This window comes from Tympanuchus pallidicinctus, unplaced genomic scaffold (genome assembly GCF_026119805.1).
Source record: "Tympanuchus pallidicinctus isolate F22 unplaced genomic scaffold, pur_lepc_1.0 scaffold12, whole genome shotgun sequence".
Classification (NCBI taxonomy): domain Eukaryota; kingdom Metazoa; phylum Chordata; class Aves; order Galliformes; family Phasianidae; genus Tympanuchus; species Tympanuchus pallidicinctus.
The window spans coordinates 17161835-17179156 of record NW_026294637.1 but is presented as its reverse complement, the minus strand read 5'-3'; the positions used below and the strand labels follow the sequence as shown (position 1 = coordinate 17179156).

Sequence of the window (17322 nt, the reverse complement as noted above, 5' to 3'; positions counted from 1 at the left end):
AAGCGGTGCCTGTTTGCTTTGGCCAACCAAGGTGCTAGATTAAATTATCAAAAGCCAGAAATCTTTTTTGGATTGTGCAGCACTGTTAGGCTTTCCTTCTTAAAGAAGTGCGATTTTGAAGCCATTATCAGAAATCAAAAGAAGTCAGCATTAATTTACTCTAGGAATTACTGAAACGTTCCGTGTTGCAGGGCTGAGCTTCGCGCTTCTCCAAATCCACATCACAGTTTATTAACAATTACATCTTCTCCTTTTGAAGGACTGCTTTTCTACGTCCATAAAATTAGATTAAGAGCTACATATTTGGGAAGGCTGCAGCTCCCTTCCCAGTACACAGTGAGCTAAGCTCTAATAATGCCTAATAATAAGACTGAAATCACTAAATTGGGTGTTTGGCACAGATTCTGAGATGTGAGCTCTATGAATTGTGTGGTCTTTGGTATTCTACTGGTCTTGCTGCAACTTCTTCCTATTCCCAATTTTGCAAGTGACTGCAACCTAACAAGCGACTCTGAGCTGTGACCAAGAGCCAACCATAGAGGCACTTTTTATCTCCTCCCTTTGGGAGCTGTTTTCAAGCTGGTTACTGAGTGAGAAGTTGAATTGGTTCAGATTTGTCTCAAAATTCCAGTCTATTCTGCTAGGCTCTGTTCAGAGCACTCAGCTGATTCCAGTGACTTCCTAGGGGATGAAAAGTGAACGGATGTGCTTTCCTAAACTGAATCTGTCATGCTATAAAATGTTATTTCAAGTAATTCATTGTTATTTCATGTAATTCATGTTATTTCAAGTAATCACAAACAGAACGGTACTCACTTTTGTGAATGACAAGGGTGGAGATTTCAGCTGAGGTTGATTTTTTGATATTACTACTACAACTGTTGTGCAGTGTCTCAGTGGTTTAGATTTTCCTCTATCCCAAATTTAAACAACAAAAAAAAAAACCCAAACCACCACCACACTACTTTTGCAAGCATGTTCTGAAAATGCTAACTACAAACTTAGGGGTTTTTGGCATCTAGATCTGATAATATCCCTTCAGCATACAAAACCCAAGAACGCTGCCAGGGAATGCACAATGGTGTAGTGGAGATGCTCTCAGTATTCCAAGCAGCATTCAGGCATCATTCCCAAATCAATTAGGAGGAGCTGATCATTCCCTAATCAACTTTAGGAGGAAGTTTTTCACCCAGAGGGTGGTGAGGCACTGGAACAGGTTGCCCAAGGAGGCTGTGGATGCCCCATCCCTGCAGGCATTCAAGGCCAGGCTGGATGTGGCTCTGGGCAGCCTGGGCTGCTGGTTGGTGACCTGCACACAGCAGGGGGTTGGAAGTAGGTGATCATTGTGCTCCTTTTCAACCCAGGCCATTCTATGATTCAATACAGTACTGCACATTGCTCACGTTTCAAGGAGCTGCTGCAGATGACCCACAGTATGTAATAAATGCACAAAACACAGAAAGGTGCAATTTTTTTTGGTTTTAATCCAACAAATGAAGAAGTTCTTGACAATGTAAAATACCATCATATTGCCAGTGTTGTAGAACTGTACGTAAAAACAATTATTGTCTGTAGATGTAAAAATAGCGGGTTTTTCTTTTTGTAATACAGTAAAACACATTATAGGAACCATTTAACATTAAGTAGAAACCTCTTAAACAATTGAGGCATTTAACCTAAGTGTTTCTCCAAACGTATTAAATAAAACACAGTTAATACTCACTCTGAACTTCTTCCCTCTATCTTCTCTGCTCTCCTCCCTAATTAAACTGATTAGCAAAAATAGTAGTCTCATTTTCTGTTTTGAATTCCTTCACAACCATTTAGATTCTCCATTTATTTGAAGTGTAGTCACACAGCCCTGCACAACGCAGTACTATACCTTAACTAATTTCCTTCCCATTGCTATGTAATTTTGGAATAAGTATTTAAGATTAATTTTGAAGGCGGGAAGAGGCCTAAGGATGTCTGCAGGAAGGCAATTTAATTCTGAGTGCCAAGTATTTACACAAATGTTATTCTATTGTAATTACAGCACAAAACTTCCAACAAAGCTGAAAAGTGAGTGCATTTAACAAAGGCTCCCAATGAAAGGAAGGGAAGAAAAACAGATTACAAAATAAATAATCTAAAGTTCTTCGTGGTAGAAACGTTCGTCGTGAAGCTGCCTGCCGTAATCGGTGGCTTCGCTGTTAAGAAACAAATCCTGGTTCTTAAGGATTTCTGCCTCAGAAAGCTTTTTATCATCATTCAGATCCATTTCTTCAATCAGGTGAAGAGCCTAGAAATAAAGGGAACAGCGTGCACTGAGTTCATAGATACGAGCATTTATAAACCTGTCTTTCCTCAGTTTGTCTCCCTTTGCTCTTTTTATTCAGAGGCAAAGTCTGAAATCTCTAAGCTCACTGTCAATTCACCGAGCCCAGGAGCTCAGTTAGAGAACAGCTGTCACACTGCTCCTGGGCATTCAACCACAGGTAGGCAGCTGCAGGAGGAAGTGCTGGGTGTGCAGGAGCTCAGCTAGGATCTGCTGAGCATCCTCTTTCACAGGTGTGTGCCAGTTCTCTCTCGGTCACGTTTTTGCCCCATGTCTGACAAGATACACCTCTTTTTCAGCTCTGTTTCAGCTCTAGGCACTGTTGCTTTTAACTCACTCGGTCTGCTGTGCTGTTTTTTATGTCTTGATCCTAAGGAGACTCGCTTCTCCATCATCTGTACATACATATTTAAAATAAAAAAAGGGTAGGGTAGAGATTTTCATCTACATCTCCTGTACCTATGACTTGTACGAACAGCTGTGTAACTGTAATCTATGGTTAATATTTAGCTGGAAAGTATTTGATGTCTACTACGAAAGAGGTCTAATAGCTTCAAGAACGGATGATATACGCCATCCGCGTGTAGAAACATCAACTCTGGATAGCAATAAGCTTTCCCTCATTTCCTGAAAGCAAAAGCTTGCTTTTTGGGAGAAAAAAAAAGTCCAACAGAACCTTTAAATTACAATAATGTCAAATGAAACTGCATGTTAAAACAGTTTTCAGTTTTTTGCTTGCTTTTGTATTATAGAAGGAGGGAAATTCAGCAGTAAAACAAGAAATGCAGAGTACTTTAGTTATATCATATTCACAAGAATTTCATAGCTCAAAGCTAACAAGCTAGTACAGAAGATCTAAGGCAACTGTTAGTTCTGAGTAGTGGAGGAATTCCTAGTCTGAAATGGGCTTTGGTTTTACTTGCTAAACATCTATAAACAGATTCATTTAGAGTATCCTTCCATTTCTACTTTTCCTGATCAGTTTGGCTCCATACAGAATCACAGAATCACCGAGGCTGGAAAAGACCTCCCAGATCACCCAGTCCAACCGTCCGCCTCTACACCACATCCCTCAGTGCAACATCTGAACACTTCTTGAACACGGCCAGGGTCCTTCCACTGCGGTTGCTCCATCCCTGGAGGTGCCCAAGGCCCTGGATGGGCCCTGGCAGCATGAGCTGTGGGGCAGGCAGCCTGCAGCAGAAGGGGCTGGGGAGCCACGAAGGTCCCTTCCCAACTAACCATTCTGTGATTCGATGAGATTGGGGGGTTGGACTCGATGATCTCTGGAGGTCCCTTCCAACCCCTATAATTCTGTGATTCTGTGAAATTGAGTGTACAGTGTTTTCTTTTTTTCTGTTATTTAGCTACCTGATTTCTCAAGCCAGTTTGAAATGCCAAAACCGAATGGTAATATTCATAACCAGCAGTTTATGGCTTAAGACAAGGCTACCTTCTGTTTAGGATAGGTGACTTTGTTAGCCCTTACATTAACTGAAGAAAAAAACCCAGCATGTTAGAGAAACAATCAAACGAGGCAGGGGAGACCTTACTGCTCTCTGTAACTACCTGAATGGAGGCTGCAGTGAGCTGGGGGTCAGCCTCTCCTCTCGTGTAACAGTGACAGAATAGAGGGAATGGCTTCAAGCTGCGCCAGGGGAGATTTAGGCTGGACGTTAGGAAATACTGCTTTTCTGAAAGAGTGGACAGGCACTGGAATGGGCGCCCAGGGAGGTGGTGGAGTCACCGACCCTGGAGGTGTTCAAGGAACAACTGGATTTTGTTGAGGAACAAGCTTTAGTGAGAACTATTGCTGATAGGTGGATGGGTGAACTGGGTGATCTTGAAGGTCAACTTTGGTGATTCTGTGAGATACATCACAGCCTTCCTTGCAGTCCCCCTCATGGGTGAGATGCCGAAACAAGTCAGCACACAAGCTTACAGACCCACATTGACAAAAATAGTGCTCGTGCAATTTCACAGCATAGCTTCCTGCAAAGCGAGGTACGTGAGCAGCCAGCACTGCCTGCTGAGTTGGTTTTTCTGTAATCAGCAGAACTAAAATAGAAGGAGGTGGGACATCAGTAAATGAGCATGTCCCAACCCAGTTCAATGCTGTTCAGTACACAGCACCTCCTGACTGTAGTAATTTTGGAGGTATAGGAGGACCTGGCTGTTGTTTCTGCCATTTAGAACACCAAAATCTTTTTGTGCAAAGGAAAGGACCAGCACAAATTAAGATAAAAAGCCTGCAGCAGAAGGGCAGACACCCTCTCTACCCTCTCTACTGCAGTCAGTAACTATGAAGTCTATTCACTAGAAGAGGCTGGCTGGGAACACTCAGGGCTTCTACTGCCTGCTACAAGCAAAACAGATGATTAAAATGAGAATCCACTTAAACCTATTATGGTATTCTACTGCTGATTAAACCCTTTTAATTATATTACGAAAGTTTGCATTACAGCCTCTCGAAATATACAATACTTCTATTTTCTTATATAAATACAAGATTTTATATAAATTTTGTACTAATTATGGCAATTTACCATGTTAGAAGAATGATCAATTTTTGTTTTCAAAATTATGCTGCATATAACAGCTTCTTTTATTTGTGTACTTCATTAGTTTTACCTCTGATAACTTCAAAATGACTGTTTTAAATACTGAGTTCTTAAGTCAAACCAGGTCAACTATTTGAACACATAGAATTTGTAAATTTGTTCATTTACAAACATTATACAATCGATAGGAACTTCACATTCGCCTTATCCAGTGCAGGGATCAACACTCTTTGCCAAACTGGAAAAACAGGTTCAAAGAATCTATGCAAAGATCCACTAAGCATTCTTTCTCAACTACTAAGGTACTGTAAACTTGAATTTATCCATCACTTTGATGTACCACCACCTTGTGATACCTTCAGAATACTACTGCACTAAATAAATTCCAAGCAGTAATTACTGAACCAGTCAAAATGCATACCTCCTCTTGTGCAATCCCCTGGTTATTGGGCACTATCCAGGATAACAGCTCTTGAGGGTTGAGTTTCCCATCATTATCCTTGTCGTAGTCATTCACAAATCGATCCTTCTCAACAAGTATCCATTCTGGATCTTCCTTGGCAGCTAGTGAGAAACATTTGTTAAGTTTAAATCCTCTATTTTCCTTGAAATCAATGCGTCCACCTCTTCTACGAGGCAAAACAAGTGAACTTAGTCTCATAAGACATAACATAAAAGTGATTTCACTAAACAAGACAAACCTTACAGACCAGTCCCAGTATAGTTAATAAATGCATCTGCCTACACATAAGCTCTCCCCAACTTGTACAGATTCATAATTTAAAGCTGAAGTAACATTGAGACAGTAAAACTGCAGCTGAACCAGCCTATATCACGGACATTAAAGTCATACATTACATCAACTGAGCTGCCTAGCATCTCCACAGTCACCCAAATTGAGAGCAGAGAAAGCACACTACATAGAGAACTTACTGGGAGATCCAACAAGTCAGTAGGAAAAAGTGAAAGTGGCTGACAGAGAAATTTTACATGATTTGCTTTGACTGGGTTAAGATTACTCTCTTCTTCTTGTAGAGCAACCACATCACAAATGCCGTGCTAACAGCATCACACGAAGCACTATGGGCAGCACAGCTGTCCTCAGACATCGGTCAGCTCAGCACACAAGGATGGAGAAAAGCAGGGAAAGGCTTTAAATCAACAAGTGCCCCAAAAACAGGTAGAGAACTGGCGTTGTGCAGAGCATATGATGACAAAACTTGTAAGGCTATACCATGTTTATACCACGTTTTTAATAACATTCTGTTGCCCTGCTTTTACATCCAGAGAGGTTCATCTGTGACAGCCAGCAAAGAGGCAAAGGTCTTAATTAGTGCAGGCTCATCAGACCTGGGACAATGCTGCAAGCTTTCAAAATAGTTCACTTCAGTTGTTTTTTTCCCTAAAATACTTGGAATGTATTCAAAACAGCTCGAATTACTTCTTTTCTTTATTTGTATTTATTTATTTGTACTCCTGTTTCATATTTACCCCATGAGCTTACACTGCATCCTGAAACCTAGCCAGTTGTTTTAAACTTGTCTCAAACTCTTCCAAGAAATTAAGAAGCCGTTCATCCAACTGACCACTCATCACTGATGAGCACTGTGCACAAGTGCTCCTAAACACCATGGAAGTCAAGAGGTGGTCACCTGGAGGAAAGCTGAACAAGTTTTACATTATAGCTGGGTCTGAAGCCTTGATTTCAAAATAATAATGGCAGTGTGATTGTATCTTCTCTGTTACTGCAAGGACCCAAGCACTGATTTCACTCCTTTCTAACAGTTTTAGAGATTCAGGCTTGGAAAAGTTTTTTTCAAGTCAGAGCATGAAAAAGATTAAAAAAGCAACCAACCAACCCAAACAAACAAAAATAACACAGGAAAACCACCACTTCAGAATTAGGATTCTTTAGGTCCATGCATTTTTCCCATCTAGTTGCTCATCTTTTTGAAACCAGAGGAGGTCTTTGACATATCTTGTCAGAAGCCAAAGACAGAATATAAATATTTATCTATTAACAGCACACCTAGAGAAAAGCAGTCATAAACTCCACACCAGAAACAGCTAACCTTACATTCATGCCAGCTGGCTTCCCAGATGCATTCAGTTAGCAGAACTGCAGTTGGATTTTAGCTACCTACCTAGTGATGAGAATTTTATGCTTAAGTCTTTGGGAGAAGAAGTAACCTACGAGGAAACAGTGGGCTGCAAACAAACTTCTGCTGAATACTCACAAAACAGGCTAAAATAATGCCTGGCTATGCACAGTACAGGAAATTGAGTTACTCTGAAAGACAGGGTAATGTTACTCAGAGCCTGTAGGTGGAGGTACTAACAGCTGGAAACAAAGATGCATACAATTCATCCCATTCCAAAAGCTTTTGTTCAACCCCACCCCTTTTCCTTACTTGGGTCTCTTCTGTAATCACCAAGGAATTCTTCCAGGCTCACAAATCCATCACCATCTTTATCGTGTTCTTCTAAAGCCTCCTCAGTGACAAAGTCCTTTTGCATACATGCAAACAAAAAGCAAAACACCAATTGATCAGTCTTGCAATCAAGAGAAAAAGCAATCAATCATTTAAGTGCTATAATGAAGCCTTTAAACTAAAGAGACAGTCATTTTGAATCTGCTTCTCTCTTCTATAAGACCAGTGCAAATAATTGGTTCTGTGCAACAAAACAGGACATTCTTAGTTCAGGATGCTAAACGTGCAGGGTGTGGATTGAGTTGGAATCCTTCAACATAATTCAAAACAATTCCACTAGCTAAAACCATTAATTTGCACAAATCTGTATTATCTCATTTCTCTTTTCCTTCAATATATTTGCTTTTTTGCAGTACTGAAGTGTTTGAAGGTGCTGGAAAAAATGTTTATTCTCTTAGTGCTTTGTTTCCCAGTGAGGTCAGCATGCCTGTTCTTGTAGTTGCTCTTGTTTGTTCACAATCAAGGGTTATGCCAACACAAACTGAAGCTGTGTTTGCAAGGAGCTCCTCCTGGCTTGAAGCTGTGCAGCACTGGACAGGCAGAGCTGAAGGAGCAGCAAATCATCAACGTGCTTCTAAGTGGGGTCAGCTGTGGGCACGGGCTGGAACGACACCAGCAGTCACAGCAGTGATGAAACGTGTGATCAGCACCAAAGTGCACTGTTTCCCTTGGATCAAGGTATGAACGTCTGGCACCTGCGCTTTTCCTGCACCAAAAAAGGTTTATTTTAAGCTCCTCTAACTTTACTTTTTAACTCTGAACTGGGCCTGAAACTTCTTCAAGCTGAAATGTTACTGATCTATTTCTAACTTAGCAGTTTTAGAGATAGTCACGTCACACTAACTCCTAAAGTTTGGGACGTTGTGCAGTACCAGTTCTTGAAATAGATCTTCAAGAGAAATGCTGAGCTGCTGCTGCTGAACTCCAGCACTGAATCCACCTCATCTTTCCCTTGGACTGGCACAGCAATATGCACAGCTGCTCAAAAGCAGCCTCCTGTAGTCCTGGGGCTTCAAAAAGGCATTGCCCCTAAACACGCAGGGCAATGAAGATTTCCTTGCACATCTTACCATCATATACTCCACTTCTTCAGGATGTTCAAAAGCGATAAATTCATCCACATTTAGATCAGGATCATCATCCCTGTTAGCTTTTTCAAAACGCTTTTTCTCCTTTAAATGAAGCTTAGAAAAGAGATTTAGTTAGAGTGCTTAATGAAAAGGAAAAACATTATAGTAGCTGTCTGTAAACTCATTAGAATATTAATTGTTTCACATTACCTACTTGTATTACAGTGATGTTATATTTCACTAAGAAGAGTGTATCCAAAGCAGTGAGAACTGCACCTTTAATTGAGGGGGTTCTGTTTTAGGAATTTATTAAAATCTTTTTCTTTCCAGTTTTTGACATTTGAAACACGCTCAGCCAAGGCTCCCCAATCATTAAAGAGAGATAATGAGAAGACCTTGCCTTTATATGTTTCCTCTTCTTCAAGTCACCACTTCCCAAACTAACCCAGTGGAGTACAATGACTGTTACAGCAACCATCACAAATTCTAACACTTGCATTTAAGGCCATTGAACTTTCTGAATTCATATCTCATTTACATCAAGGCAGTTCGTGGTTCTTGAAACAGCATACATATAAACCGAATTTTCTGAAGCCATTTTAAGTGCTGAAGGATGAGACAGACTGTACAAGACTGTTGCCCATGTCATCAACTTATTTCAAAGCTAAGATACTTCTCAAAACCACAGTAAGTTTTAGCACGCCCCCTTAAAATAAACACTACCCACCATAAACAGGCAAATCACTATTTCTGAATGCCTCACACCTCCTTTTTCTGTACTCTAAATGTGCAAAGACTTCCTTCTTTTTGCTTGTGTCGTTCCATACACTCTCTTCAGACAAAATAAAGACCCAAATCAGGGATAATAAATCCCTAGTCAAAATGTGTGTGTTGCGAGCTGTGAAAATCTTGGAATCTCATGAGTAAGTGTACTGTGCTCCCAGTGTCACTTTGATCTGGATAAGGCAGTGGCCACCAAGCTGCAGACCACAAGTACTTTCAAAGTAACCATTTTATGTCATGCTTTTTAGTTTCCATCCTATTTATTGACTTTTTTTTTTCCTCAGTTAGGCGAATCTGATTCCTAAAGAGCAGATTTAACAAAATTTAAGAGCATGCCTAGTCTGCATAACAATTAATTGAATTTTTAAAGGAAAGCCGACATTAACTGAGAGTTAAATAGAATCACAGAATTGTAGGGCTTGGAAAGGACCTCTGGAAATTGTCCAGTCCAAGCCCTTGCTAAAGCAGGCTCCCTTAGAGTGGGTTACACAGAAAAGCAACAAGGTGGGTTTTGAATATCTCCAGAGAAGGGGAGTCCACCACCTCTGGGCAGCCTGTGCCACTGCTCTGTCACTCTCAAAGTAAAGAATATCTTTCTTACAAGTGTATGGGACTTCCTGAGTTCCAATTCATGCCCATTGCCCTTTCTCCTATTGCTGGGCACCACCAAAAAGAGCCTGGCCCCATCCGCTTGACTCCTGCCCATCACATATTGATAAGCACTGATAAAACACCCCCTAGCCCTTTCTTTGTCGGGCTGAACCCCTTGGCCTTTCCTCCCTAGGGAGGAAGCCCCCAGCCATCCCTGTGGCTCTCCATTGGACACCCTCCAGCAGTTCTCTGCCTGCCTTGATCTGGGAAGCCCAGAACTGGACACGGTGTTCCAGATGTGGCCTCAATTGGGCAGAACAGAGGGGAGGATCACCTCCCTCGACCTGCTGGCCGTGCTCTTTTTAATGTACCCTAGGATACCACTGGCCTTTTTGGCCACAAGGGCACACTGCTGGCCCGTGGGCAACCTGCTGGCCTTCAGAATACCCACGTTCTGTAAGTACAAAAGTGGGTTAATATTCTTCATAGCTGAGTCTTGTGATGACTGTGGCTATTTGAAACAGGCATCCAAAAAATGTATGTATATAGTTGGGCAATTATCGAAGGCAATTACCACAGCTAAGACAATGAAAATCAAAATCCACCAGACACCTGACTAATGATCAAAGAAATCATGTGATGAAGGGCCAAATATGAACAAGGGCATATTGACAAAAATCAGAGACAAAGTGACTTGCAAACATGAATTTCAAAGGAATATAATTAGTTGTTCCACTCCATCACTGACAATGGCAGTAAGAAGGCACTCTTTCAACTTAGGACTTTATGTCTCCCCAGATGACCACTTAATAGCCTTGCTTTAGTAAATGTACCTTGACTAGTGGCTTTTCCTAAAGGTTTAAACCCTTTGCAGGGCATTGAGGGCATAGAGTGGTATCCTAGGGTACATTAAAAAGAGCACGGCCATAGAGTCAAGAGCCATAGAGTCAAGAGGTTGTTGTTTGGAGCCAGGCTCTGGGCTAAGAAAGAGCGTGGGGCTTCCTGGTATGGTAAACTGGGCCGGAGTTTCCCTGGGAGGTGATGTTAAGCTTGCACTTTAAAAGCTGCAAAATCAACTTCAGCTACTGATGGAAAAAGTCTGTTTCCAGGGCTTTTTTGAGAAGTGACAAACAAGTCTGCCACCTTCTGGTGAATTCATACGTTTACTTGATGTCAGTTCTAAATCAGGAATTGTCCAATTTTCCATTGTAACTGCAGCACAATCTCTAATTTTCAAAAGTACAGCCAAAGACAGCTGATACACGATGCAGGTGCAATGCTGATGATTTTGCTTTTGCCACTATAAGTAGCAGTCAGCAAGCAGGAAAACCTTGCCAGCAATCACCACAAAATACAGCATAAGTAAGTAACCAGGACTTCTATCTCAGCACAGTACGATGGCAACACTTCAAACACAGGGGCAATATTTTGGTGGGAAGTTCCATTCAAAATCTTGAATCTTGTTTTATTTTAAAGCTATGTGACTAAGTGACCTCCAAAGCTTTACAGTTTGCTTTCACTGTATAAAATCTGTTGCTTACTGTCTATTTCAACTTCATTTTTGTCGACAGTATATGCATGGCTACTGCTTTAATGAAAGTAGCCACCAAAAACTGAGGCCAGGCTAGCCTACAGACTCACACATTCTCTCTGAGGAAACATACATATGTACTTACAAAAGCATAACTTAAACAAGTTTTGCTACCAGAGACTCTTGGTGAATTCCCTCCCTGCCTCTCTTGCCACTTTCCTGGTCATTCTTAAGTAATTATTTGCATATATGAGTTTAATCTGTAACTTCTATTGTTTATTCATCAGTTTTATCTACCAGGGTTGCATTTTGATTGATCAAAGGGCCCAAATTGCTACTGCTTTCCCTCTGGCTCTCTAGCAGACAGAAAAGTTGAAAAGCATATGCAGTATAAATACCCCAGAGTATGCACTTCAGAAATGAATGACCAGTGGATAAAAGAGTGCAGTGAGGGGGTAAGGAAGTACAAGGCTTCCTTTGACTCCAACACGTGCTCCTGGCCCAAGCTATAGGCAGGACACTGGTTAGGCTACAGACCTCATTTAACAGGGTGCCATCCTGTTTTAAGCAGTTTGCTGGTGACTCTGCTCTGTGTAGGCTGATGCTCCACTCAGCTGGCAAAATATATTCACGAGGCACAATTTCGTTCTGTGTTCTGCTGGTAGCAGGTTTAATACTCCATTACTTTCCTTTAATTACTCCCCTATCTCAGAATAATGAAAGTGTTAAAACATGTGCCAGCTGCTACAGTTCCTCTACCCATCTTGTTCCATCACAATAAACAAATATTGTTTCCTTTTGCCAGCAGCTTTCAGAAACTGATGCTAAAACATTTTACCTGTCGAAATGATTCTTCTTCTTGATCCTCCAGGACAGTATTCTCATCAAAATCAATTACACGATCATACATTTGTAAGTTGTACTCCTTCCAAGACACCAATCCATCACCATTTTTGTCATAGTCGTGGAAGTGTTGCTTAGCTTCTTGCGTAACGTAGTGTTTAAATGACTGCTGTATCCAGGAGCTCAGCTCATCTGTGAAAAACCATTAGAATGAACAAAAAATCAGAATAACCTATCTTACAAAACCTGCAAAGATAACGCAGGTCTACCTGGTCTGGAATGCACTTTACAGTTCAGATGCAAGGCAAGAGACTGGTGAAAACAAAGCAACCTGCTTCCTCTGGGCTATGCCCTTTTTTTGAGTTAACTGAGTGAGAGAACAGATCACAGCTACCCCTTTCAGCTTCTTCTGTAGGACTGTTTCCCTGCTGATACCCACAGAGGCCAATGACATGGTTACTTCACATTGGATTATGCTGGTGCTGCCAGAGAAAGTTTAATGCACCCATCTGACACACAAGGGAAGCAGCAGCAAGAAATGATTTGAGAGTGCACGCATCACTAAAACTTATCCTATAAGGAAGGTTCTTTGTTTTCAACCGAGCAAGTGCCCTGACTTCAGGCTCACTGGGCCTGAACAACACGGTCCTGCCCCTTTTGATGGCTGCTGGAGTTAGGTCAGCTTGACCCAAAAACATTAACAAGGATTTTTCTCTTACTAGGAGCTGGAATCAAACCTTACATACTTTGGGAACGCTTTGAAGCTACTTGATTTTATAGAAACGTGGCTAAAACAAGTTAAGCTTAGCATACAGATAGTTTCACACTAATACATTCAAGTTCTTGATTGTATAAAGATTGGAAGAAGGTATTTTCTTGGTCTCAAGCAGCTATTTTCAGGCGCCCAGAAGGAGATGGCTGGAGTGTATTACTGTGTCCTCCCATGTTGGAGTGCCAATACATCTTTATTAGGTTTATTTAAGCATCTTCGTACAGCAACAAGAGATTTTTCAACTATATTCTGCATACTAAATGTGCGGCACCAAAGGAAACAACTTTGTAAAAGATTGTCTGAATTGATTAAACACAGGGGGGCACGGATGCCAAGTGCACAAAACCACCACTGCCTACAAGACCTAACGGAGAAACTGCAATGCAATTTATCACAGACGGCGGCATTACTGATAGGGCAGGTAGTTATTTCCCAGCTTTAAGCACCGAGTCCAGTGCCGTTCATCAGACATACTGCTGATTATTGAATCATGGAAGGGACCCATAAGGTCATCAGGTCAAAGCTCCCTGGGCTTACATCTTCTCTGTCTGCCTGCAAACGAAGTGCGCCGATAAGCAGAAAGATCTCAAGGAGTGCCTAATGCTGGGAACAGCTGGGAAAGCTCCATCCCCCTGTGCTTCTCGGTGTAAAAAGGCATTCCCCTGGGACTTCGGGAAGGGAGGGGAAAGCAAGTTTTCATCAGCCTCAGCACCAGGTGCCGTGCATTTCATCAGGGCAGCGTACTGACGGCACTGACACACTTCACAACATCAGAGCCCTTCCTGCTGCGCGTGCTGGAGACCAGCAGCCCCAGGTCTCCTTTCGGAAGGCATCTGCGCGATGCTGCCCTCATCTCACGCCATGGCTTCTCCCCGCAGCGAGGCGCTTTGCTGCCCCGCGCTACGGCGGTGTCACAGCGCGGCTCTGGGCTCGGATCTGTGCCAGCCGCTCTCGGTGCGGAGTCGTGCCGTGTACAAAAGCCACGTTCTGCCATCTGTGGCACGTTCCGGCACGACGTCTCTCTCGGGACATTCTTTTTAGCGGACGATCCCCGGAGGAGCCGCCGCCGCTCCCAGGCCCCGCGATGCGCACAAAGCCCGGACCCGCCCGGTCGCCCCGCCGTTACCCTTGCTGAGCAGGCCGTCGTTATCCGCGTCGATCCTCCGCACGATGGCCTTCAGCCGCCTCTGCTGCTCTTCCGGACTGAGCCGCGCGTACTCCTCCGCCTCCTCCTGCGGAAGAGGAACCGCGCATCAAAACCGCCTCCCGGATCGCTCGGCTCGACCCCCGGCCCCGCCGCCCACCTGCCCTCCTAGCAACGCCTCCCGGTCGTAATCTGCTCGGTGCTGCCCGTACGCCGCGTCCAGCGTCGCCAGGACCGCGGCCAGGCCCAGCGCCAGCAGCGGCCGCCGCCGCATCGCGCCGCCGAGGAGGGGAGCGCGCTGAGGGGCGGGGAAAGGAAAAGGGAAAGGGGCGCGGCGGGGGTCCGCAACGCCGCCTGCGCGCGGCTCGGGCCGGCAGGACCGCGTGCTCCCCCTCGTGTCCGGCGCTCCCGTTGTGCGGTGCCGGGAGTCCGGGAGTCCGCGCTTCGGACGGCGGGGGATTTCGGCCGTCTGTGGCTGGAATGGAGCGTCTCGCTACAGCAGAGCAGAGCCGTGCGGGACGAGGCTCCCAAACAGCGCTGCCGAGCGAGCGGGCGAGGTGCGGCGGTACGGCTGAACGGAGACGTGGGGGAAAAACGGGCTGCAAAGAGAGCGGGGCTTCGTCTGCCGCCCCGGAGAGCCGAAAACGTGCCCGGCCATGCGCCCGCGCAGGTCCGGTTCATCACCGATAGTGGTTAATTGAGGTTTGCCTAGGGCTGCCGTTGGGTTTGATGCTTCTCCCTGAGAGAAGAGCGTGTTTCTGTCACAAGTCCCGGCACAGATCGCCCTGCGGCATTTCAGGCTGTGCAGACACGGCAGACCTATTTTTGTGTCAGTGTCCGAAGGACGAGGAACGCTCCCCGCACCCGCTCTCGTTCCGAGGCAGCACGGAGCCGCCCGCCCAGCCTTTCACCGCACGGAACGGGGCGCCGCGCCCCGCAACGCGCCTCAGGGCTCAGCAGCGCCCCCCGGCGGCGGGCGGTGCGGCAGGTGCACGAACGGCGGCTGGAGCGCGCCGCGGGTGGGCAAGGTGAGGGCAATGCCTTCACCGGTGCGGGCGGCGCATGCGCGACTGAGGGGGGGGGGGCGGGCGCGGCGCGCGGCAGCGGGCGGACGGGCGCTGGCGGCGGGATGCGATGACATCACCGCGGCGGGACGCGCGCGGGCGGGACGGAGCGGCGCGACGGAGAGCGTGAGTGCCCCTCGGCGCGGGGGAGGGGCGCGGCGGCAGCGGGCGGCGCGGGGCGCGGTGGCGAGGCAAGATGGCGGCGGGCCAGCCCTCCCCTCACGCCCCGCGGCGCCGGGCCCCGGGCGCTGCTCACAGCCGCCGAGCCGGGCCCGCGGCCTGCCCCGGCTGCCGAGTGCTGAGCGGGGCCGGGAGCTTGGTTGCCGTGGCAACCGGGAAGCCCGTGCCGGGTGTCAGTCAGCCCGTTCCGTGTTCCGTCCGGGCTGCGAGGCTCCCCGGCGTTGTGCGCCCGGCTGTGTGTGAGGCGGCTCTGAGTGCTGCCGGCTGCTCCAGCCCTGAAACCACGCGTTTCGTTTTACTCCTGCGTGGCTGCAGTAACGCTGAAAGATTTCGGTGAACCTATAAATATTTAACCCCACGTATTTCTCCGCTTTTGGCTGCGGGTCCCCAGTCCAGTACTTGATGAAAAACATGTATTTTATTATAGCTGTCTTCTGCATGAACCCGTTTGGGTTTTTTTAGTGACCTAACTAATTATCCCACAGAGATTTTCAGCACCTCTGATTCGTTTTGACGAATTTGCCCGGTACTGTCACAAGAAACCTTGCTGTTGGTGCCTTCCCCTGTTCCAGAGCAATGTGCTTTGTACCGTTTGCTGCTGTAATACGTGTCAAAATGCGCTCCTTTGGGTGAACTTTGCTCGTTGTACACTCATCATTGGAGCACCTCCCTGTGAGGACAGGCTGAGAGCTGGGCTGTGCAGCACCAAGGGGAGAAAGCTGTGGGGAGAGCTGAGAGCAGCCTTCAGTGCCTGGGGGCTGGGTTGTGAGAAGGAAGGATTGGACACCAGCAGGATCGGTTTTGGCAGTACAAGGGGAAATGGTTTCAAACTAGAAGAGAGGTGATTCAGATTGGATGTAAGGAAGAAGTTTTGTACACTAAGGGCTGCCCAGAGAGGCAGTGGTGCCCCGTCCCTGCAGACAGCAAGGTCAGGCTGGGGGCTCTGATGTGCTGTGTGTGTCCCTGTGCACTGCAGGGGTTGCACTGATGGCCTTTAAGGATCTCTTCCACTTTTAGGTTGCTTTTTTTTTTCCTGTAGTGTCAACCTCTTTTGATTTTCTTCTTGAGCTGCTTTTAATATGGAGCCAATTAAGCACTTTACAGATATAACTGTCCTCTGAAAACATTACCATGTTCATCAGATGTCCTTGTCATAAATGTTGCTGGGAAGCTAAAACTGACTGTGTTTGTTCTGACGCAGATATGAAAGCTCAATGGGGTCGTCCAAAAATGCAATGAATGAGCCTGCTGATGCAGAAGAAGGCTATAACGTGATGGTAGGTTCAGATACTGTAACACTGTACTGAGGTTTTTCCTGCTGCAAGAAACTTTTTTTTGCGTTGGGATTCGTTAATGAATATTCATTTGCACCTTCTCTGGAAACTGAATCTATCAACACGATTATGTGAATTCTTGAAAATGCTGAAATAACTTCTGCTTTCCCTTTGTTACTTCTTTACACATCCCATGAGAGTTCTACTCTGTAAATGGAATAAAGAAATGAATCCTGTTAAAAAATATACTCAAGTCCTCTGGTTTCCCTGGAGTGTTCCAAAATTAGGACTCCCCTGCTCATTGTCATGCATGCCGTCCTCCCTATCAGGCTTGCCCCCCATACATGTGAGCTTGTTAGCCATGGACTGTGATGTGAGCAGTGGGGCAGAAAACCTCGAAACAGAAGAGATGCAAAAACCTTTGTACTGTGAAATTGTGGGTTTTGATACCTGCATTAAAGGACTGCTGTACAATGGAGTATTGCAATCATGAATGTTTTCTTTTCGTAAGAACTTCTAAGGGAAAAATGCTGTTCAGACCAAATTCTGTTTCAATTAAAACAAAACTACAAGTTCCAAAGTTCCCAACTTTTGTTTGGAAATTGTCCCAGTGTATTTTACTGCAGGATTGTTTTGCTCTGCACAGATAAGTGTAAAGAACAGCTGTGGTATTACAGAGAGTCCTGGGTGCAACACGAGA

The 17322-nt window shown here is 45.1% G+C and overlaps 2 protein-coding genes across 5 annotated transcripts in view; one reads left to right on the top strand and one right to left on the bottom strand.

Moving 5' to 3' along the window:
• Nucleotides 1–1464: 1464 nt before the first annotated feature.
• Nucleotides 1465–14777, bottom strand: RCN2 (reticulocalbin 2). The gene is given in 9 exon segments (XM_052671514.1): nucleotides 1465–2281; nucleotides 5300–5442; nucleotides 7290–7386; nucleotides 8441–8554; nucleotides 12184–12380; nucleotides 14087–14192; nucleotides 14265–14543; nucleotides 14546–14612; nucleotides 14614–14777. Coding segments are annotated over 9 exon segments (1305 nt in total). The 5' UTR covers nucleotides 14763–14777; the 3' UTR covers nucleotides 1465–2128.
• Nucleotides 14778–15199: 422 nt separating this feature from the next.
• Nucleotides 15200–17322, top strand: part of SCAPER (S-phase cyclin A associated protein in the ER) — a 142888-nt gene continuing 140765 nt past the window's right edge. For 3 of the 4 annotated variants that reach the window (XM_052671512.1, XM_052671511.1, XM_052671510.1), the window contains exons 1-2: nucleotides 15200–15294; nucleotides 16550–16625. In XM_052671512.1, the coding sequence (XP_052527472.1) occupies nucleotides 15239–15294; nucleotides 16550–16625 (132 nt within the window). In that variant the 5' untranslated portion in view covers nucleotides 15200–15238. Of the gene's footprint in view, nucleotides 15295–16549; nucleotides 16626–17322 lie in introns of those variants that run through there. The other variant, XM_052671509.1, reaches the window with a different exon arrangement.